Source organism: Pipistrellus kuhlii, unplaced genomic scaffold (genome assembly GCF_014108245.1).
Source record: "Pipistrellus kuhlii isolate mPipKuh1 unplaced genomic scaffold, mPipKuh1.p scaffold_m20_p_2, whole genome shotgun sequence".
Classification (NCBI taxonomy): Eukaryota; Metazoa; Chordata; class Mammalia; order Chiroptera; family Vespertilionidae; genus Pipistrellus; species Pipistrellus kuhlii.
The window spans coordinates 49,445,381-49,468,650 of NW_023425515.1; the positions used below are offsets into that span (position 1 = coordinate 49,445,381).

A 23,270-nucleotide genomic window follows, 5' to 3' on the forward strand; every position below is an offset into this window, starting at 1 on the left:
AAACCACAGCGAGCAGTTGACTCCTCCAGCCACTGCATTTTCTGTAAGTACTTGAGCTCCAGTTGTGGTGTCACCATCAGCTTTCAGTCTTAGGCTGTTGGTTGTGTGGCTCACTGTTCACTGTGTGTGTGTGTGTGTGTGTGTGTGATTACATTAGGACATCTCTTAACAATTCTAGAAGAGTCCTGGGTGCTATCCAGCATCAGACTGCTTTGATAACATCTCAGAAGATTCTCTGCTCCACCAATAACCATTTTATAAAGAAGCATGACAACACCTTGACATTCCTTGTCAATTGTGGAGGGGGGTACCTCTTTAAAGTCCCTGCAATTTCTCTGTAATCCTCTAACAAGAGTCCTATAGCAGATCCCACAAAACGGGAGCTCAGGAAAGATAGACAGACAGAGAAGGAAGCATGCATGAGTCTTCCTTGTCAATCTGGATGATTAGATATGAATAATATTCTCATGGTCCTTATTATGGAACCAGCCACAGTTGGCCATTACCACTGGCATCTTAAAAAACAACAAACAAACAAAAACGTGGCTAGATCGCTCTCAATGAATGGCTGCCCTTGCCTCATAACACAAGTATTTTAGACTTTGGAAAGTCTCAGGTGGAAACTGGCACAGTGAAGGGAATACAGAACTCCAGGAGAGTATGTTGAAGACAGACCCACAGTAGAATCTGCCATTTAAAAAGCACACAAGGCACCATGCTCCACCATGCTGGGAGGTTTGCATTACCCCACATTAGAGATGAGGAATAAGCTTAGACAGGTGGGATGAGGAAATAAGCTTAGACAGGTGGGATGAACTGCCTAATGCAATCATGGGGCTGCGATGGGAACCTCCATGTGTCTGTTCCCCAAGCCTGGACTCTCAATGATCCCATACTGCCTTCCACATTAGGTGGGTAGCAGAGGGAAAGATTATGATCTTGTGTCCAACTCTTCATTATCTGTGAGGTACCAAATGTCATACAAAGAAAGAAATGTATAGGTCAAGACCACAGACTTCATTGCTAGACACACATGGGTTGAAATCCCAGTTGTCCGTAAATTGTGTGAATTTCACAGTGGTATGTTAATAAATGTCTAACCACCAGCATATATATGTATGTGCATACACACATATGTATTATAAACTTTACTAACATGAAAGATATGCAAAACATACACAGAATAATAACATTCACAATGCTCTTTATTGTAAATTCCATGTAGCCAACAGGTGCTCACAGGGTGCTTTGCATGTGACACAGTTGTATAGTTTTGTCATGAAAGCTGGTTAATAGTTTCAATTTTGGTGTAAGACAAAAGTGAAAATACCTCAAGACTTATGTCAGAGCATTACTTGTTCATCAGTGATGAGAGGGGCTTCTTGGCTGAATGGAATAATCATTTCTCAATATCAGAAGGCTATTTCCTCAATTCTGTGTGCTATTCACAACGTAAGCACAACAGACAAGACACATTTCAAGTTTAGTTTGCACTTCTAAATACTTTCTCCCTCATTTTGTAAGACTCTAGAGTCTAGACAATCAATAAAGCAATAGATCAAGCTGTGGTTTATAGCATTTGATGATTCCCAGGCTGTAAAACCCTCAAGTGACCTCACCAAACACAGAGTTAGGCAGCGATGACTGGTAGCACACACTATATAGTACTTCCACCACAGATATGCACTTCCAAATAAATGATAGACAATGTTAAGAATTTAGATAAAGAAATGTAACAAAATAATTAGGATGTAATGAGTTTGAGTATGTGTTGGCTTTGTTTTAAATAGGACATATTTGATATAAATTTAGTTTTAAGTAACAGCTATATTTAACAACCAGTTCACAACATTTCTGGAATTTTAACAACTCGGCCTCCAGAATCTGGTCAGAGCCAGCTCCAGCACACCACTGGATCTCTGGCAGGTGTTTACTCTCTCTGAGCTTTGAGAATCCTCTCTCTAAAAGAAGTCGGTAACGTCACTGGCCAACACCAGTAAGCAAATGAGAACAAATCATTGTTACTTCAAGTGTTAATGCTACATTATTATTGCCCATAATAAAATCAGTGTCCCCTGCTCTCAGGATTCTATGACTCTTTCACCGCTTTGGTCTATGCTCAGGGAACGCAAACTAAAAGTCAGCCCACACAAGGACACACAACAATAAACTACCCAGGGGATGTAACAGGCCCTGGGTCCTTCTCGTCTGGATGATAAGCACAACCACCACTGTTCCTTTATGTACACAGGGCCATGAAAAAGGCAGACTGGGTTACTGTTGCAATGACTCAGCAGGGCCTCCAGGGTTTCAAAGAGGAGCCGGGCTCTCTACAAGGTGCCTCTCCTCCCACCTGCCCCTCCCCGGGTCCTCCCCCTTCCCACCTACCGCAACCCCAGCAGCCCCCCCGTGGCCTCACCTGCTCGGCCTTCTGGTGGAACACTGCGGACATGGCCAGAATGGTGCTGCGCTCATCCAGGGCAGCCGCGAAGCTCTTCCACTCCTGGTCCAGCTGCGTGGAGATCTGCTTGATCTGCTGCGAGGCATAGTGGCCGGCCTCAGAGAGGCGGGAAGCCACGGACATGATGCGGTTGATGTTGACATAGGCGTTCTGGAAGGAAAGGAGAGTGAGTGCTTTGTGGGGCATGCTGAGTAGGCATCCACTGAGCACCATTAGGGTGAGCGTTTGGGGAAGGAAGCTACCCCAGGTAAAAAGTATGAGAGGATGGTGTAGGCCAGTGGTCAGCAAACTGCGGCTCTCGAGCCACGTGCGGCTCTTTGGCCCCCTGAGTTTTTAGCAAAGGCCAGCTTAAGAGTGCCCTAATTAGGTTAATAACAATGTATCTACCTATATAGTTTACATTTAAAAACTTTGGTTCTCAAAAGAAATTTCAATCTTTGTACTGTTGATATTTGGCTCTGTTGACTAATGAGTTTGCCGACCACTGATATAGACCACAACAGCATATCCGATTTGGGCCTAAGGTAAGTCTTTGTCTATAATAAAGTTTCTACAGATAGCAGGTATAGTCACAGAGGCTTTTTATTCTGGAGACCAGAATAGTTTCCGTGCCAACTACTAATGCACATAAATGCAGTCCACGCAAAGTGGACTGCCTCAGTAAACCTCACTATCATCTTAGAAGGTCGTGCCAACAGGACACTAGTTCTAAGAGTTACTCTCTGCAAGCAATGGCTCTGACTAAGGAGGCAAAAGCACCTCTCTTTCTCAGGAGAGAACTGTACCCGGGGCATTACTGCCACCTACAACAGGGCAGCAATGCACATCAAAGAGGGCATAGGGCATATGTTACACCATTAACTCCACATCTTCCAATCACAAGTGAAGCCTTCGCTGCCCCCACACTGCTCCCTCCTCCAAAAGAACTAGGCGCTGGCCATCAGGTTGGATTTAAATAAAGAGAACATTTAAAGCCACGACCTTTTTCCATGCTAAAGATCGATGGAGCCTTTTCCGATCTCTACTTAGGGACATTTCCCCACGTGACCCCAAAAGGCATCTGTGGGGCTCTCCAGGCCCTGCTGACTCCTTTTATCTTGAGCTATTGTTCACACTCATTCCCATCATTCATTGCCAGTCAAAATTCATGACCACCATGGGCGCTGTTTCCTACTAAGCTAGCGGAAAACTCTCTGGGAAGGAACAAGACCAAAGAAAACCCCCACAAACATAAGACCAGTGAGCGTGGTTATTTTTAACTGCTACCTCCTATTAACCATCAAGCAACAGTGTGGCACCCACAGAGAGCCCTTTGGACTCACACCGTGTCTGCCTGAAGAAGGATGGCAGGCGGCCTGTACAGCCTCGATCTTTGTTACAAATCTTCTCCAATGACAACAAATATTCTTCAACAACAGCATTTCCTCTTGGTTCCAGTAGTTCAGGGGTAACTCATTGATACTGTGCACGTTTAATAAGGTTCTTTACTTTTCTTTCCCTCATCCCTCATGGTACCCATTCATCTTAGCTTTTCCTTAAGCACTCCATCCAAAAACCTGAGCCAAGTAGATAAGGACCCTCTTCATTTAAAAACCTCCGTGTAGTTTAAAAGGTTGAGTGTCACATGTGGACACAAATCCATCCTGATATCTAATGACCCCATACATTTCTTTAGTCTGGCCCAAGATCTTTCTGACATAGTACATTTCCTTCATGGACTAGAATATCCTACTTGTTGTTTGAAATAACGATCCTTCAGAGATTTAGAAGTCATTATCAGCTCTGTTTTCTGAGTTAGGACATAGATTATATTTAAAATTAAACTCTATTTATAGAACTGACAGAAAAACCAACTCTGCACTTAGAAATAGAAAGGAAAAAGAAAAAAAAGGCATTTACTGATTTGAAAAGTTCTGTCTTCTAAAGAAGCAATATTTAGATTCCCTCACATTTCCTGATTGTGTTCCCCCGAAGAGGACCCTGAGACAAGGGTTGGGGCAGGTAGCTTACTTGGATGGGATCCCAGGAAGCACAGTCAGGGAGTGGGGAAGTCAAAGAGGTCAGGGAGAAAACGAAGAAAGGTTGTGTACACGAGAGGGTTACTGCTATGAGCAATGGGGGGGGGGGGGGGGGGGGGGCATCCCTCCTGAACGTTCTTCTGAGCTGTCCCACCGAGAGGTGAGGAATCTGGGGTGTTTGCTCATTGCACATTGTTTAAGGTGACCAGACGTCCCGCTTTTGGCGGGACAGTCCTGATTTTTAACAATTTGTCCCGTGTCCTGCAGCGTTTTAAAAAGGTCCTGATTTTTTGGAAAGATTCTTTTAAATCTTTTTAAAAAGACCTTGGGACAGGGGACAAATAGTTAAAAATCGGGACTGTCCCGCCAAAAGCGGGACATCTGGTCACCTTAACATTGTTGCAAGTCTCTCCTGTGGTAACTCCCTGGCATTTCCAGCCTGACCTCCACACAGGCCAAGAACACGCCACAGGTTGAGCGTGACCCTGGGCAAAGAAACCCAGGGAGCTGTCAGGATGTGGGGGGAACTGTCTGCAGATGACCTTTAGGGTGGGCTGAGGGGATGTGGGCGGGGCACTGCCACCTGGATTCCAATCCTGGAACTGGTCCCCGCATACACGTGTATCCACGACTGTCTGGGATTGCTGGGTTTTCCTGTCCTTGGAAAAAGACCTTGTGTTCTTTCAGCCACTCAGGAAGCAAGAAAAGCAATAAGAGCCGGGCACCAGCCTGTGTCCAGGGTCCCTCCTGGACCTCTTGGGTGGCTGGCCCTCTGTCATCACCACCTATTTCTATTCTCCCTCACAGGGAACCCAGGGAGGCAGACTTCTGCTCAGGTTCAGGAAGAACTTTCCAGCTATTAGAAATGTCTGACTGTGCTGCCTTCTTGAAGCTGTTAACACCTTGCCACTCATTCAAATATTTATGAAGACTGGTCCAGTCTCTGTGCTGGGCGCTGGGAGAGATCAAAGAGGAATGAGACAGGATTCCTGCCTGTAGGGGGTCACAGTTGAGGCTTAAGAAAAGTCCTCAAATAACTGTAATTTAGAGGAAAACGAGTGTTTTGACAGAGGCAGAGGCTATTGCTGTGGGGATGCTGAGGGAAGGGACCCAGGAGGTGGAGGGGGCTCCCTGCGCAGGGGGTGGTAGTGTGGCTGGCCGTCCTCCACGGCTCCCTTCAGCCTGAAAGCCTGTGATCATAACTGAAAGCTAAAAACACACAAAGACAGACCACAGCTTACACTTCACATCCCAGAAACTAGCACACTCAATGCCTTTATTGTTTCCTTATTAGTGGGCAGTTAAATGTCTTGCTGAAACTAACAAATGATTATGCTTCACAAAATAGAGGCAGTATTCCTCATAATAGAGGAAAAAACATAATGTCGACTCATGAACTTGTTAATTTCCCCCTCTATGTCCTTTTCAGAATAGCAGAAGATGGCAAGCACGTCACATTCAAGCCCAAGGTCACCATCATCATCTTCCTCATTTTCCTTCAGCCTAGAACCTGAGGCAAACGGGCAGGTAGATTGTAAACTGCAGCCACAAACTAAATAAAAAAAGGCAGAGAAGGTTTCAACTGTCTAAAAAAAGAAGAAAGTTAAAGAGCTGGATTAAGAGGCTTAGTAAATGGGGATGGTCAGTCCTTAGGCACAGATGACATGCCATGGGCTTTGGGCAACCCATCCATGTGGTTCTGTGTCACTGATTATGCCTCCGTTAAGGAGTATTTGGGGGCATAATCTTTCCTGGGGACAAAGCCAGCAGGAATGGATATTTTGACTTCACAGCATTTCCATTTCCTACAAGCTGCCTCTTTACACCTCCCCCCCCCCCCCCCCACATCTGCCTGGCCTTGCCACCCTTGCCTGCCAGCCTTAATTCCCTTCATCTGTAGAGCTGTCTATCCGTTGAGGGCATCTAACTCACAGGAGTTAGGAGACATGAGTGGCTGGTTCAGCCCTGGCACTCACTTAAGATGTCATTTGCCTCCTCTGTGTCTCAGCTTCCTTATCTATAAAGTGAGAGAGTTGAGCTAAATGATCTCAGCCTTTCCATTTCTGAGAAAGCACTGTCAGTTCCCCACATCCAGGCCTGGATACATTCTCTGTTTATGGAGGGCACCAGATTGAACGTAGAGAGAATTCAGGAGGTCACAGTTTTCTTCTTTCTTATCTTCAGTGCCTGGGGGAATGATGACTAAATCTATTCCCCTCTTGAAACCCTCTTCTTTGGAGGAAGTGGGGGATAAACTGAAGAAACAAAAGGAACTCAAGACTTTCAAGTGTCCTGTGCAGTGAGAAAGTTTTAAACAATAGAGTAATGTGATCTGACTTGTGCTTTCAAGACTGCCCTGCGTCCTAAAGGGCTGGCGAGGGAAGAGTACACACACACAGCCTCGGCGGTCCCTCTGCCTCAGCCCCACACTCTGGCTCTGCTCTCTGCCATGCCATGTGCAGGCCACATGGAGCTGAGTGACCACATGCCAGCTCCTTCCCTCCCCCCTCTTCTTCAGCTCGTTCCCCTGGGCAGAGCTGCCTAGACCAGTGGTCGGCAAACTGCGGCTCACGAGCCACATGCGGCTCTTTGGTCCCTTGAGTGTTCTAACTCCACTTATTCAAAATAGACTCACCCAGGCCAAAAACCGACTTCTACGCATGGGCCATGAAGTTTCAATCGCACTGTACGTGGGCGCCCACACGTGGTATTTTGTGGAAGAGCCATACTCAAGGGGCCAAAGAGCCGCATGGGGCTCTCGAGCCGCAGCGGTTTGTGGATCACTAGCCTAGACTAACCTGACTCCTTGGCCAGAAATTAATAATATAACTAATAACTCTAGTTTAGTGAATATCTTCTTTTTTTAAAATATATTTTTATTGATTTTTTTTACAGAGAGGAAGAGAGAGGGATAGAGAGTTAGAAATATCGATGAGAGAGAATCATCCATCAGCTGCCTCTTGCACACTCCCTACTGGGGATGTGCCCGCAACCAAGGTACATGCCCTTGACCGGAATCGAACCTGGGACTTTTCAGTTTGCAGACTGATGCTCTATCCACTGAGCCAAACCAGTTTCGGCATGAGTGTCTTCTTAATCCCTTGCTTTAAAACAGCTTTGTTAACTTCAATCCCCTCCCCCAACATATATTCAAGTGCTATCATTATTAACGTTACTCAAAGTACTGCAGTCCAGGTTTAAACACGATCTATCCTGCAGAATGCAAGTTCCCACAGCACTGTCTGCTGCTTCATCCAACCTCTCCCCAAAGGCTCTCCTCCCAGCATTTGCTCACATAGAGAAAAAAAAAAAAAATTCCAGCAAAATCTTGCTAACTCAAATACCCTCTGTGTTTACACTTTGCCCCCAGCTTTTGTTGCCTCCAAAATTCTCTGTTTTCTCATTTCATTCCTGAGTTCATTAATTGGAGATCACAGGATGAACGGCCCCCTTCTGAGGACTTGTCTCCTGTTGTGATGAACTGAAATCAATGGCGCAGAGTCATTCTCCTGAAAGAACTTCTTGGCAGAATCTTGATGAGTTTTCAGCCCTGCCAAAGGCTTTCACTTTGAACCTGACTCCTGGCTGCCCTGACTGGCTACAAAACATGCAGAGTTGCTTGTAGATGAGGATAACTTTCTACTTAAAAAAACCAGATAACTTTTCTCTTTAGATGAAGTTTCTTATGTGATATACTCTGAAAGAGATACTGGTCTTCTAGAAATAGTCATGTGATGCAAGTTATCATTCTGGTAACCCTAAGCTCCATGTCAGGGGTTGTTTATAAGAACAGATAATTTCTGAATATGTGTATTATTTGAATCCCATTAACTTCACTCCTGCAAGCAGGGGTGAGTTTTACACTCCTGTGGTCATAGATTCCCACTATGAATCAGGCACTTTCTCCTGTGGGTTACATGAGACATAAAACATCCAGTCCATTGCCTGGCATATAACCAATAACTCAAAGAATGTCCTATCTTTTCCATCATCCAGTTACAGAAGATTGGTGTTAACTCTCTTAATTAAATGCAAACCAACTTGAAGTATTCACTAAAAGAACAACAGAAGGAAAAACACATAAACTATTCCAGTTAGAGGCATATATTCCAACAAGAGTCCAAGGTCCCAGTGTCTTTCAGAGAGCATGCCACAGTGTGCCCTACTATTCCTGGGAAAAGTCCCTATCACAGGCGAAGCTGCCCTGGCAGTTTGTCATGCCCCTGCCCTGCACAGCACACCCCTGCTGGCAGATGCCCTTCCCCTAGAATTCAAGGGTCCGGGGCCCTGACTTGTCCACAGGTCTTTCCTTGGCCCAGAGGGATCAGAGAATTCAGAATCAGTCAGTGACTTCTTCTTCCATACCTTAAGCTGGAAAAGCAAAACTCTTTGACTCTTGGGATAGCCTTCCTAAAGCATTGCCACTCCCTTGGTCTGTGTTAGCCAAGCCCAAAGCACCCAGAAGTGGGAATGTCTTGTTCTCATACAAGGGCACAGATCCTTCTCCTATTCCTGGCCATTTGGCAAAGGGAGCAGAACCTTCTTCCCAGGCTGGCATGGGGCCCTTCGTTTTGTTGTCCAGGGACGTTTCTCACCTTCATCTCCTGATTGGTGGAGAGGAGGCAGTGAAGAGCTGTCTCATCTTTGGGAAGAATGAGTCCTGGGCAGGAGTTCTCAATTTCATTCCAGTTAATGGGGCTGCAGCTTTTATGTTATTATAATAAAAATGGAGGTTGTCATCCATCAGACCATCAGAGAAGCAGAGGCACAACAATCACATGGGGGTCACTTTCCTCAAAGGGATTCCATCCTCTGAACAAGTTCTGGAGACCTTGCCTCCTCACACCCAAAAGTCAAGGGAGTGAGGCTGGAGAATGACCATCCAAGGGCCGAGGTACTCAGCAACAATCATTCAGGTCAAGTGAAAACCAAATGTCGAATCAAAATGTGAGGAACAAAATATATAAAAAATAGTATAATCTCAGCTGAGAAAAATATTGGGTATAGTAAGGAAGCACACACATATTATCAGTCACTAACTATTTATTTTGAATCAGATATATACTCATGGTAGTGGGAATTTTTTGGGGGGGTCTTTTTCTCATCTCAATTCTCTTGTACATAGAGAAGATTTTAAAATATAATTTATACATGTGCAAAAATAATTTCTTAAAAATTATACAGAAAACATATACAGTACTTTATCCTCCAGCCCTTTTCATCCCCGCTGAACCACCAAAACATTAAATGTCTATGGGTGATGGAGCGAATGGGGAATTTGTATTTAACCTTTGGTTTTTCTCAAACTCTTTGTTATTGAGACACAAAGGTTATTTCTAATTTTTGCTTTTTGTTTTCTCTGCAAATAATGCTAAGGGTTGTGAAAATGGTTTTGTATTTTAATACATTTAGTATTTTTAGTTTTAAAAATTATTTTGATGGGCCTTTAATTTTAATAGATTTGGTCAGATTGCATTCCATGAAAGCTGTAATTATTCTACTCAAATTTCCCCATCTCTTTATACTTTTGTAGATCTTTTCCTTTTTAAAAATAAAGTATAATTTATAGGCAAGTGGAATAGGCAAGTTTTAATGAGCAAATACTGCTTTAATAAGGAAAGGAATATAAACACATTATTTATAGTATTTTAGAAGCCAAGTTCATGTAACAATTTCTTTTTATAGTTAGGGGGGTAAAAAACCCAGACATTTTTTGAGTCCACCTAGTAAATACTTAAAGATGTGTGAAATCAATCAAGTGATGCGTTCAAAGACACAAAGAGAGAGGCAAAATGGGACTAGACCCAGGCCTCCTGATTCCTAATTTACCCGACCCCCCTGCTTATAGCTACCTTTCACATGCCCTGCAGCTTATATTAATTTAAGGTCTGGTTTTGTCACATTCAAAGAAAGTCATAAGGAGAAGTATTTGGAGATTTTCCCATACAGCTTTCAGTGGTGTTGTAACATCTGACATCAGTAAGAAAATAAAGAGACTGTACCAAAGCAATGGAAAAAGCTGAACCTCACTTCCTTTCTCCAGATTGATGATGCCATATGTATTGCGTACATCTTTGCTAGTACCAAACCCACGTTGGGTACTGGAGCTGTTAAAGCATCAGCTTATGATTAATTAGTTTAACTTCACCATGTAAACCTGCTGATCCCCCTCAAAACATATGGACACTGGGAGAGTAACATCTGGGATAAGAGCTGTCCATGCTTGAAACTCTTCTGCAATAGCTGAGATGTGATGAGCTCTAAATGAACACTCCAGCTCCTGCCTCCCACAAACCACAGGGCACCCTCTAGGGGGCCAAATAGGGCAGTTGATGGATGACTCTCTGGTCGAATCTGGCCAAACAGTAGGTCAAACCGTGTGGAAGCCATCTGTCACTGTCGGGGGGAGAGAGGGAAGGAGCTGGAGCAGCCCAGTGTTCAGCAAAGATAACATTGGCCTGAACCCCACTGTCCCTTTCACCTGGCTTGCTGCAGCAATGCTTCCTCCAGCAATTGCTTTACAAACCATTAAGCAGCCATGAAAACAAGCGCCTGGCCATATGTCCCAGGGCCAGGAAACCCAGGAGCTGATTTAAGTTAAAAAGAAGCCAGCCTCTCTTTCTCTTCCTTCTCAGTTCTGAGTGAAACTCCTTGGAGGGGGTGAGTATCTTTGCATGAGCTATCACTGCAGAACTGATAAGACAGGGAGCCTGTGGGGCAGCTGGAATCAGGTTTGGTGGTACCAGAGGAGAGAGTGGTTGGGAACAATGCAGCTCTTCTGGGCTGTGATGTAGTAATTTCAGGCTGCCTTTACGGTTGAAATCCGAGGCTATAAGACTTCAAGAAAATGCACCCACTAGGACTTTCTTCCCTCAGCCCTTTCTCTTGTAGGGCCTGACTATGCAGAGCTTCGTCTGTGGCATCAGTATAATCTGGGAGTTGCTTAGAAGTACAGACTCTCAGGCCCCTTCCCAACACTCTGAATCGGGATCTGCACTTCAACAAGATCGCCCCAAGTGATACGTGGTGTGCACATTAAAGTTGGAGAAGCTCTGCAGAGGATAACTCTGAGGCGCTCCTCCTGAACAAAGAGAATTATTTCTTTTAACACTCCCAACCCTGACAACAACAGCAGCCAAACATTCACCAAGCATAACACCATGCCACATGTGCCTCAAACGCATGATCACATCTCATCCTTACAACATTCCTGGAAAAGGCACAGTCATTATTCCCCATTTACAGTGGGGAGACTCTGAAAAACCAAAATAACCTGCCTATGACTGCATAACTTTTGGAAGGAAATGGAGAGCCAGGGATAGCCCCCTAGTTCTCCTGCAGTTTCACACAATGCTGCTTTACTTTGCCATAAATGTGAAACAATTAGGCTGGCCAAGGATGTCCCTCAAGAGAGAAGAGAGATGATGAGAAATTTCTTCCCAAAGATTTAAAAACTCACATTGGACAGAAACAGGGCCCATGGAGAGAGAATTCAATACAAATTTCTATATCTCCACAGCCTCCCCCTTAGGGCTCTTGGCATGCTCTTGGTCATAGCCCAGCTCCAGAGTGGGCAGGAACCTGGCAGGTGGGCTTCTCTTATGTTCTCCCTCTTGGAGCAATAATTTCCATCTCATCTGTAAACTCAAGGCCAGTCATCCTGGGGAATAAACAGGTCCCTGACTCCACAGATCCACTGGAAAGCTAAGGATGAAGGCAATACTTTGCCCCTTTAATAAATATATTGCCTTATGGCTAGAGTCTTAAATCTCTATCCTATTTGTTTATTCAACTATTCATTCAACAATGTCCTTACATTGTGCAAACAGGGAACAAGACAGACAAAATTTCTACATTCATGCAGTTTACATTTCAGAGAGGAGTCAGAGAGTAGATGAATATTTATTATATACTAGAGGCCCAGTGAATTCGTACACAGGTAGAATTCCTAGCAGCTGCTGACTGCTGGTCAGGGCCTCCCTTCCCCAGCTACTGGCTGCAGGCCGGGGCCTTCCTTCATTCCACAATGGCTCGTGGTGGTCAACACATGTCATAGCAAGCGATGGAACTCCTGGTAGGTGGAACTCCCGAGGGGATACTTTGCATATTAGGCTTTTATATATATATATAAGAAGATTTCTTACTTCAGTGCTATAAAATACAGCTGAGTTAAAGATAGATTGTGATGGGGATGGGAAGCACTACTTAAGATAAAGAAGTCAGGGCAGACTCACCCATGAGATCAGGGATGACACACCTGAGTTTAGCCCTGAATGAAGTGAGTGAACAGGTAGGAAGAGGTTCCAGGTGGAGGGAACAGCAAGGGCAAAGACCATGGAGCAGGAATAACCATGGAGGGTTCAAAGAACAGCAAGAAGTCTAGGTTGATTGGAGCAGATGAGTAGGTGGTAGAGGTTGAGATTCAAGGGGTAACTGATGTCCAGACCATAAACTATGATCAGGGACGTCAGCTTTTATCCTGAGAACAGGAAGGCATTAAAGCATTTTGAGTGCGGATGTGACATGATGTGATGTACTTTACTTGTAGCAGGATCACTCAGGCTGTTATGTTGAGAATGGACTATAAGGGAAAAAAAGGTGGAAGCAGGGAGACCAGGTAGAAGCTGCTTCCACAGTCCAGGCAGGAGCTGATGGCAGCATGGACCAGGGTGGTGGAGGTGGAGGTGATAACAAGTGGCCAGAATCTGGGTTTATTTTGAGGATATTACCAAAAGGACTTGCTGATGGGAATCCTTTAGTTCTTCCTATTTCTGGGCCTCTGCCTATGTCATGAATTCTGACCTCTGCTTTTAAGTGCTGCTCCCTTCCTACCTACCTACCTGGTCCTGACCTCTCAGGTATCAAATGTCCTGATTTGTAAAGATCTTGCCTATATGCCCTTGCTCAGTCTCTGTCCCTTATCTGGTACTCCTGGCTGGCTACCACCCATAGCCCAGAATGGCATGTGCAATGCTGCTGCTTATCAATACAAATACAATACTTCATGTTTGTGTTGTGCTTTACAGTGTGAGCCCTTTCACATCTGATGGGCTAGGTTTCATAGACCATTTCATGCCTTTCATTCAGCTCCAGCAGACCTCAAAGGTATGAGTCAGCTTTGGCTGAATTTCAGGCAATTAACTCCTTGGTGGCTGCAGGCAGTAGAGAACAGACACTAGCTGCATGTGAGCATGTAAAAGTGTGGGCTACAGGGCTTGGTGGATACACATCCAAATGACATAATAACCTGAGGACAAGGAGCATGTTGACAAAAGGCCCCAGAGAGCAGTGGTGTGAAGCCAGAAAAGAGGTCTCAGGGTTGTGGGCAGAGAACTAGAAGTGAGGGAAAAAAGGAGAGGAATCTGCAGGGAGGAAGGTGGTATATGGTCAAGAGAGGAGGCTGTTCCAGGCCAGCGCCAGCCACAAGCTAGAAAGCTGAGTGATCAGCCACGCCCTGCTAGTCTGCGCAGAGAAGCCTTTCAGAAGCAGCCCAAGCCAGGTGACTTGAAGGCAGGCGAGAGAATCCAGCATTACATACCAGACTGATGCTGAAAGAGCCTCTGCCTAACACAAGGAGCTTCCCTATGTTTGTTTGAATAGGAGCCAGTCCCCAACACATGGCTGAATAGAGACCAGTGGTAAAAATTAATAGGACAGCTAGAGAGGTTGGAATGGGGAACAAGAAACAGAGAGTAAAGACAGATACTCCTTCTCCCTGGATACTCCTGACCTTGAAGGAAAGCCCTCACCTTCACATCCAAAGGCTAATTATCCAGAAGTTTGGAGCTTGACCTCAGGGCAATTGTTCCTTGGCTTATTTTCTTCACCCTGGACCAGTGATTCTCCATCTTGCACAGATTTCCCCAGCACAGTTAAGCCCGTCTCAGGCAGTGGGACCCACATGTGGTATTTTTCCAAAGCTCCCCAGGTGACTCTAGTGGGCAGCGAGGGGTGGGCAGTAGGGGGACTGCTGCCTCAGACATGTTCACCAGCTTCACCAGGCTTAGCTCAAAGCACATTCTTCTCTCCTTAGGAAAGTTTAATGTGGACAATGGTGCCAAGAGCAAGGATCATAAGTGGATCCTGAACAAATCAGAAGATAAAATCTAATCCTTCCACTGAGTTAGAAGAAAACAGAAGTTCCACCCACAAAGCTGTTTGTGGCGATACAGATTCTGCATCCTGTTCCACTTGATTAGCAAGAATAAGTCTAGCTGGCGGCACAGGCAATATTTCACAAGTGCAGATTTCCCTAGAAGGCCCGCCTTAGGAATCCCAGTGTTAACAGCAAACACTGGACCCCATTCATTCTTGTCAGAGAGGGACACATGTCAGAGGTTTTACTTCCATGTTTAGGGTTAGAAACTAAGGAATAAAGATGCTTGGGCTCAGGTGAAAATTGAAAGGTCATTTGGTCCCATAGTTCCTGGATGTTAGTGTGCATCACTGCTCTCGCTCACCATCTTGTTCAGCTTCTGCTGGAATCATATCCTAAAGAGCTCCCTCAGAAGTGAAGGCCCTGCCTTACGAGTTTTGTGCCCTGGCTGATCAAATTCTGGGTTGGTGACGGGCGCTATGGCATGCTTACTGTCCTTAACAAGTGTTTATTAGAAACCTAATAGGTTTATAGCCAGGCATTGCTATAGTCCTGGAGATGAAAGTATGAGCAAAACACACAAAGCTCTGCCCTTAGGAGCTTATATCCTAGGGGGCAAAACACTCTTTGCAATAGGTACCTAAATTTGAGGATGGCTAAATTGCAAAGTCCTTGAACACATCTTTGTGTCTTATGAATCTTGTTCTCAATGTCTAGCAAAGGGCACAGACAACAAAAGTCTGTTGACTACACCAATGAGTGAATGCCAAGTGGTACACTGACTCTTCTACTTCAACCTTACTAACACTACTATGGACACGCTCTTCACGGTTAAGAATGTGGTATCTTAAAGCTAGTGGGAACCCACTTAAAAACATTTCCTTCCCAGTTGTCATTTTCTTCTTTTTCTTAAAAGTTTTATTGAGACACTATTGGCCCGAATTTTGTGCAAGAGGGTTGGTGGGGGGGGTTGTCCCTCAGTCCAGCCTTCAACCTCTCCAATCTGGGACCCTTCAAGGGATGTTCAACTGCCCGTTTAGGCCCTATCCCACCAGGGATTTGTCTCAATAGGTTTGCCTATTCTGAACTTTTATATAAATGAAATCCTATAAATATGTGCCACACTGTCTTTAGCAATTAGCTTCCTTCACTTAGGAAAATATTTTCAAGGTTCATCTGTGTTATAGTATATGTCAGTACTTCATTTCTTTCTACAGCTAAATAATATTCCATTATAAGGATATGCCACCTTTTGTTTATCCGTTCATCAGCTGATGAGCATTTGAGTTGCTTCCACCTTTTAATATTATGAATAATATTGCTATAAACGTTTGTCTACAATGTGTGAACATTTTGTGTAAATTTTTTTTTTCTTTCTCTTGGGCTTATACTTAGGACTTGAATCACTGGATCCCAGAGAAGTTTGAGGAAACATCAGACTGTATTCCAAGGTGGCCTTTATTTTTTTTTATAAGGTGTGTCTGCTAGCAACAAATTTTCACAGTATTTGTTTATCTGGAAATATCTTTATTTCACTTAAAATATTTGCTTGGTGTTTTGTTTTGTTTTGTTTTGTTTTCTGTTATCCTTACCTGAGGATATTTTCCATTGATTTTTAGAGAGAGTTGAAGGATGTGAAGAAGTAGAGAGAGAAAAAAATCATCAATGTGAGAGAGCACATTGATTGGTTGTTTTCCACATACACCCCTACAAGGGATCACGCCTGCAACTGACGTAGTGCTCTTGACTGGAATTGAACCTAAGACCCTTCAGTCCACAGGCTGGTACTCTAACCACTGAGAAAAACTGGCTAAAGCTTATTTCACTTCATATTTGAAAGAAACTTGTTGTATTATCAAACTCTTGGTTGACAGGTTATTTGTTCTTTTTGTTTTTTTGTCTTTCAAGCACATAGAATATCCCACTTCCTTCTGGTTTCCACTATTTCTGATGAGAAATCAACTATTAATATTATTGGGATTCCCTGTGAAAAATCACTTTCCTCTTACTGCATTCAAGATTTACTCCTGTCATTGGTGTTCAGTGTTTTTATGGATCTCTTTAGATTTATCCTCATTGGAGTTCCTTCATTTTCCCAGCTGCATTCATTAATGTTTTCTGATATATTTGGAAGATTTCAGCCATTTTTTCTTTTAATATTTTTTTTCTGTTCCTTTCTTCCTCTCCTCTTCTTCTGGTACTCCTAGTATGCATATGATAATACCTTTAATGGTGTCTCATGTTTTTCTAAGACTCTGTTCATTTTTCTTCATTCTGTTTCCTTTCTATTCTTCAGAAAGAGTGATTTCTATTGATCTATTTTAAAAGTTGTGAATGCTTTCTTCTTCCAGTTCAAATCTACTGTTGAGCTTCTCTGGTGAATTTTTATTTCTATGATTGCTTTTTTCCTTTTGGTTCTTTTTTATAATTTCAATCTTTTTTTTTTTACTGATATTCTATGTTTGATAAGATATTGTCATTATACCTTCCTTTATTTTTTAAATCATGAATTCCTTTAGTGTCTTTTTTTTAAACAAAACAAAAACACTTATAATAGCTACTTTGACATTCTTGTTAAATCTGGCATTTAGTGGCTCTCACAGGCACTTTGGTCTTCTTTGCCTTTTATCTGTTCCGCCCAATCCTCACACTGCCTGTTACACTTTCCTGTTTCTTTGCAAGTCTTATAGTTTTTTTTGTTTTTTGTTTTTTTATGGAAACTAGACATTTTAGATACTCTATTGTAGCAATTCTGGTTACAGGTCCTTTCCCTCCCTGCTTCCCCTCGGGGCCTGTCATTTTCTTGCTTATTTGTTTAGTAACTGGCTGGACTTTTTAAAGGGAAGTTTTATTTCCACCTCAGCCCCCTCAGTGGCAACCTACGAAGTTGCTCCTCAGGAGGTGCAGCCTTTGGTGTGCCAGAGTCACCCCGGGGTGAAGTAGCCTTGGCAGTGCTCTCTTTTAACTTTTAACTTTTTCCCTGACTACCCCCAGCTGTTAAATTCCACTAATTTCCAGCTGATTGTTGTTTTTAAGAATGTTCTGGGACAAAAATTCTTCCACAGTCTTATTTAATCAAATGTGGACTCCTTTGAAGAAACAGTTTCATATATATATATATTTCAGAGAGAGGGGAGAGGGAGAGAGAAAGAGAGAGAGATACATCAATGATGACAGAGAATCATTGATCAGCTGCCTCCTGCATGCCCCACACCAAAAATCAAGCCCACAACTTGGGACCCTAGAATTCTCAGCAAGGGCAACCAGGACCCTAGAATTTTCAGCTTGTGCCCCTAATTGGAACGAAACCTGGGACCCTTCAGTCTGCAGGCCGACACTCTATCTACTGAGCCAAACCAGCTAGGGCTGCAGAGATAGTTTCTGAGGTCAGTACTTGAGAACTGTTCTGGTCCCAGGAGGTCTCTTTCTCCAGTTCTCTGTGGCAAACTAGCATGCTCACCATTTATCCTGTATCTCCATATACTCTACCAATCTTTTCCCAATTGCCTTTCACCAGAGCCTCCCTATGGGTATTTTCCAGATGCTTTTAGTTTGAATTAATCCACTCTGTGGTGCAAATGAAGTAGTAGCTTTGGGGAAAGATTTGGCACTCTCTGTATTAAAGTTTATTTCCATCTCCAGGCAAAAATCTCTAAGCCATGGCTCTGGTGCTGGCATTAGGGAGAGTAGCATGCTTCCCTGAGTGATATCCCCACTTTAGGAGCTGAAGTCTCAGAAGAGGGGAGGGAGAAGTCTCAGGTCTTCTTGCCTTGCCTCTCTCAGCAAGGCTCTGCATTGCAAGGCTGGGCAAGGGCAACTGGGACCTTAGAATTCTCAGCAGTGTTGTACCCATGTTAGAGCCTCTGTTCCATCAGTGGGAACTAGGCAGAAGGAGTTCCCAGCTCTTAGCCACACTTACCCAGAACTGAGCTGTAGCAACAGGGAGCTTGGATCAGGGTAAGAAATGCCTCATCTGGAAAGACAGTCATTCAACTGGGAACTTAGGGAGAAAGAGAGCCCTGTGTCCTTGGTTGCAACAGTTAGGGTTTCCATGTTACTCAGCTGGGATGGGAGAGGGAGGGAATAGGTCTTGGTTCCAATACCACAGACTCATTGTTCTTATTGAGGCTTAGTAGATTTTCTTGAGTGTTTCTTCATTTGCTGTATGCATGGAGGACTATTTCCAGAGACTTTAACTTTTTAAAAATAATTTTCACTAGTTCCACTGGCAAGCAGGTCTGTGGAATTCCTCATACTGTGTGGCTGGAAGTGGACTGTCTTTCAGAAGTTGTGATACTTTATTTTAGTAAGAATCTATTTTATCTGTCTAGATACCCACAGAACAGCAGTTCTCTAACCTTAATGTGAATATACACTGAGTGGCCAGATTATTATGATCTTTGAAGGCACAATAATTTGGCCACTCAGTGTATATCCTATATAATAAAAGGCTAATATGCAAATTGTCCTCTTGACTAGGAGTTCAAATAGCAGGCAGGCTGGCCAACCACCCATGTCCCTACCCACTGGCCAGGCTGGCAGGACCCCACCCATGCACAAATTCATGCACAGGGCCTCATATATATGTATGTATGTATATATATATATATATATATATATATATATATATATATATATATATCCAGATTATTATGTGTTCAGAGATCATAATAATCTGGCCACTCAGTGTATTTCACTGGGGAGCTTGTTAAAAATTTAGGTTCTTAAGGACCTATCCTCCAGAAATTACAATTTTCTAGGACTGGGGTAGAAGCTAAAAGGAAATCTGCAGATTTAGAAAACTCACTACATGGTTCTTTGAAAAAAATTATACTAAAAAGACTAACACACATCATATAAGATTGATGTTCTCTTTTTTTCTGATGGGTCTATGTTTACAATGGAGCTTTGTAACTGTGTGTGTGTGCGCACCACAGGCCTTGCTACAAAGAGAAAGCACCACTGGCCTTGCTGCAATTGAGCTGATTTGCACACCATCAAGTGGAGATAAGTACCTCTGGTGAGAAAATTAATAGGATTAAAGTGGCTTTCAAATATGCCACAGCAGACAGGATTCCTAGCTGCACATGGTTATCACTAATGTGAATCCTCATAGTCGTACTAATAGAAAGTGAATATTATTTCATATTTTAAAATTCTAGACAGAAACCATAGCAATTTATTTTTCCCAAAGAACTGGCTAATTAAAATTGTAAATAAGGCTGGGTTATGTTTGTATGTACTCCTGTGACTCTTTCATAAAGAACTAGAACTGGATGGCTAGATGATTGTTCTGTTGCGTATTACAACCCAACCCTATTCCATCTGCCCACAGTCCCATTAGAGGAGAAGGCCACACTCAGAAGAAGAATCTGTGGTGAAGGCTTCACAACAGAAGGCATAATTAAACAAGAGGGAGGCTCCAGGGAACTCAAGAAACCTGGCTTTCTGAGGCACTATAAGAATCCAGGAAACATTTTCCTATTTCCTACTGGGTTTTAGCAGGTGGATTATTATTATTACTTATTTTTTAAAGATCAAAAGACTAGGATTCTCCAGCGGGAACTACAAAAAAATATGTTAGACAAAAAGCCAAAAATCAACCAATTTTAACCTTTTTCTTTTAGAGTTCCACACATACCTTAGTCAGTAGGGTGTCCCTCACACACTCTTGGCATATTAATAACTGATAGCTTTATCGGTACCAATTCAGAATAAAATTTAGGAAATTTCTGATTTCCCCCGTGATTTAATGATATGCAATTATTTCTCAGTAATGGTCACCTTAACTGGAGTTGCATCTTTAACCAAAACTAGACATATGAAAACAAATCTTAGAAAACATAAATTATAAATTGATCATTTTAATTTACAAAACAGCAGAAACCGGTTTGGCTCAGTGGTAGAGCGTCGGTCTGCAGACTGAAAAGTCCCAGGTTCAATTCCGGTCAGGGGCATGTATGTTGGTTGCGGGCACATCCCGGGTAGGGGGTGTGCAAGAGGCAGCTGGTCGGTGTTTCTCTCTCATTGGTGTTTCTAGCTCACTATCTCTCTCCCTTCCTCTCTGTAAAAAATCAATAAAAATATGTTTAAAAAAAAAAACAATATACCCAGGGCGTCTTTAAATTATAAGTTCTTTGGTAGATATAGTTAATTCACAAATCATAAATTACTATAAATGAATGGACAATGAGCAAATTAGTACTTATTATTGAAGGATAAATACACCTCCCCTCACTTAAATTGAGCCTCTTTTGTTATATTCTACTATAGTATCCCTTACTCTTCCAACATAAAACTTACGGTTTCAATTATATTTTTATATTAGATTATATATTTAACATCTGTCTCCCCACTGGAACCTCTATAGAATAAACCATCTCTCTTTTATTCGCTTCTCTATGTCGCACATCCAGCACAATGTCTGATTCTTAATTATTTGTGAAATGTGTGAAGAAAGTCATTAGGTTCTTGAGATTTTAAATTGGGGAGGCTGAATAACAAGCTTTAGGATTCCCTTGAAGTCCCTGAAATTATCTAAAAAATACTGTTCGGATATACATTTCTCTGGGGAGAAGACTCACCATCTTCATTAGATTTTGAAGGTGTCTGTGACCTCCCAAAAAGGTAAGAAATCCCTGGCCTACTTCAGTTGTCAAACAGGATTCAATATCAAAGAACTCACATGTAGCCTAAAACAAAGTAGCTACATGCACATACCTTTACGTGGAAAGATGTGTGGCTGTGTGTACAGTGTGCACACCACTTCTAAGAACAGAAACAGAAATGCCTCTGTGAACGTACAGACCAATCCACATTCTCACGTCCCCTGTGGGACTAACCGGTCACTCCTGTAGTCACTGGGCTCCAGGAGTAGCTGTTTGTATTCATCTGCTTCTTGGCAGCAACATCCATCACTCAGGCCAGAGAAAGGGAGTCTGTAATTCCCTCCTTTCACCTGTTTGGGATGATGACACCCCTCTTTGTGGAAGTTCTTCTCAATAACAAACCTGTAACCATAGCACGGGCTGTGTTTATAAAGCACAGGCGCTGGGCAATTTGATCAAACAACCCTGGGACTTCCCTTCCCTTGCCCTGCAGCCAGAGAGGAGATCCAGTCTAATCAGGTGACGGCCTCTGAGTGCTGCACTCTTCTGGGGGAGGAGCCTTTGAGACTAGACTGGGCTAATTGGCTGGTGTTTATTAAATCTCTTTTCCCTTCTCTCCCAACTCCAGAAGATATTTCCCTTCAGTAAATGTTCTCCCTCATTTTTGTTCTGAATATAGAGACTTCAAAAGTAAATTTTTTCCGAGGAAAGGTTTTTGATGTGCTACTAGCTCTCAGCTATCCACATGAACAGAGATGAGCAGCGGTACAGATCTTTCAAAACCAAAGGCTCTCCTATTTAGCTTTGTAGTTCATGGTGTGAGGGACTTGGCAGCATACTTGCCTCCCTAATTATGTCTGTCTTTGCTTCTTATTAAAATGAGTGTGTCTGCTTTGGGGCCAGGCAGATGGGTGACACGAAGATTCTGGCACAGAATCCGTAAAAATTCACCAGGGGAAATCCACAAGGCACACAGACAATCAGACTCGACTAGATTTGAGTTCACGTCCTTAATCACCTGTAATCAATTGTTTTGCTCCTCTGTGACTCAAGTGAGCCAGGGATGAGACATAATTATAGGAGTCTAGTTCAAAGGCAATGAGTCTTTACATTTACGATGAAGACACAAGACCGTTGTGCCAAACCTGATTTAAAAAAATCAATGTTGATGTTTTTTACTGCCTGGATTCACAGCCTCCTATTCTGCAGCCTGAGTTATCTTTCTAAGCAAAGCTCATGATGTTCATCTCTACCTTACATCCTGCAATGGCTCCCTGTATTGGGCATTAGAGATATTCCCAAATATCCCACTCTCTCCTCCCCATCACGTGACAGGACTATAAACACTTCCATCCACAAAGTGAGATGTGGCTATGAGACTGGAGTTGACTATGGAGAGATGAGTGAAAGTGGCATGCCACTTGGTGGATGGTTGCAGAGCCAGCATGGGGTTGGCTATTTTGTCTGGTGAGAGGACTGGCAGTGTCTAAGACGGTGGCTGCTCCATCAGCCTGGGTCGCCGAGGGACTGTGATGAGCAGAGCTCTTGTCAGCCAGTGATGGGCATGTGGTAGGAGCAAGAAATCAACCCCTGTTGTCTTAAACCAGTGTTTCCCAAACTTTTGACATATGTGTACCCCTTCTATAATTTTCATAACGCTGAGTACCCCTTGTACTCATGAGAACGTAGAATTAGGCGCAGCTAAGCACGGTGCAGTGCATATCCCCATCAAACTCCGGTGCAACGCGTACCCCCACCAAACTCTTCCCGTACCCCTGGGGGTACGCGTACCACACTTTGGGAAACACTGTTAGTTTTTTAAGGTTTTAGGTTAACTCGGCATATCATCTGGCACATGCCAAGCTGCAGCATGACTGTCTGAGTTATCCCCCAGCTAGACACTGAACAAGCCGAGGCCAGAACTATTTCTTTCTCAGGACAGTAAGTCCAGTGTGGAGCATGTCTAACACAACCTGGAAAAAATGAAATTCTCTTCCTTCCTGGCTTCCATGATCCTCTATATTTATGTTTTTCTAACACTTGCTTCCCTATCAGCATCCCTGGCTGAAATGATAAGGTGCCCTTGG

At 43.3% G+C, this 23,270-nt stretch overlaps 1 protein-coding gene across 27 annotated transcripts in view; it reads right to left on the reverse strand.

Annotated features, from left to right (window-relative positions):
* The window catches only part of KALRN (kalirin RhoGEF kinase), a 640,493-nt gene that overhangs the window by 347,977 nt on the left and 269,246 nt on the right, over positions 1-23,270 (reverse strand). For all 27 annotated transcript variants that reach the window (XR_004989615.2, XM_036447859.2, XM_036447857.2 and 24 more), the window contains exon 7: positions 2,420-2,611. Coding sequence is in view for 26 of the 27 variants with exons in the window: in XM_036447859.2 (XP_036303752.1) it covers positions 2,420-2,611 (192 nt within the window). In the remaining variant the exon portion in view is untranslated. The remainder of the gene's footprint in view (positions 1-2,419; positions 2,612-23,270) is intronic.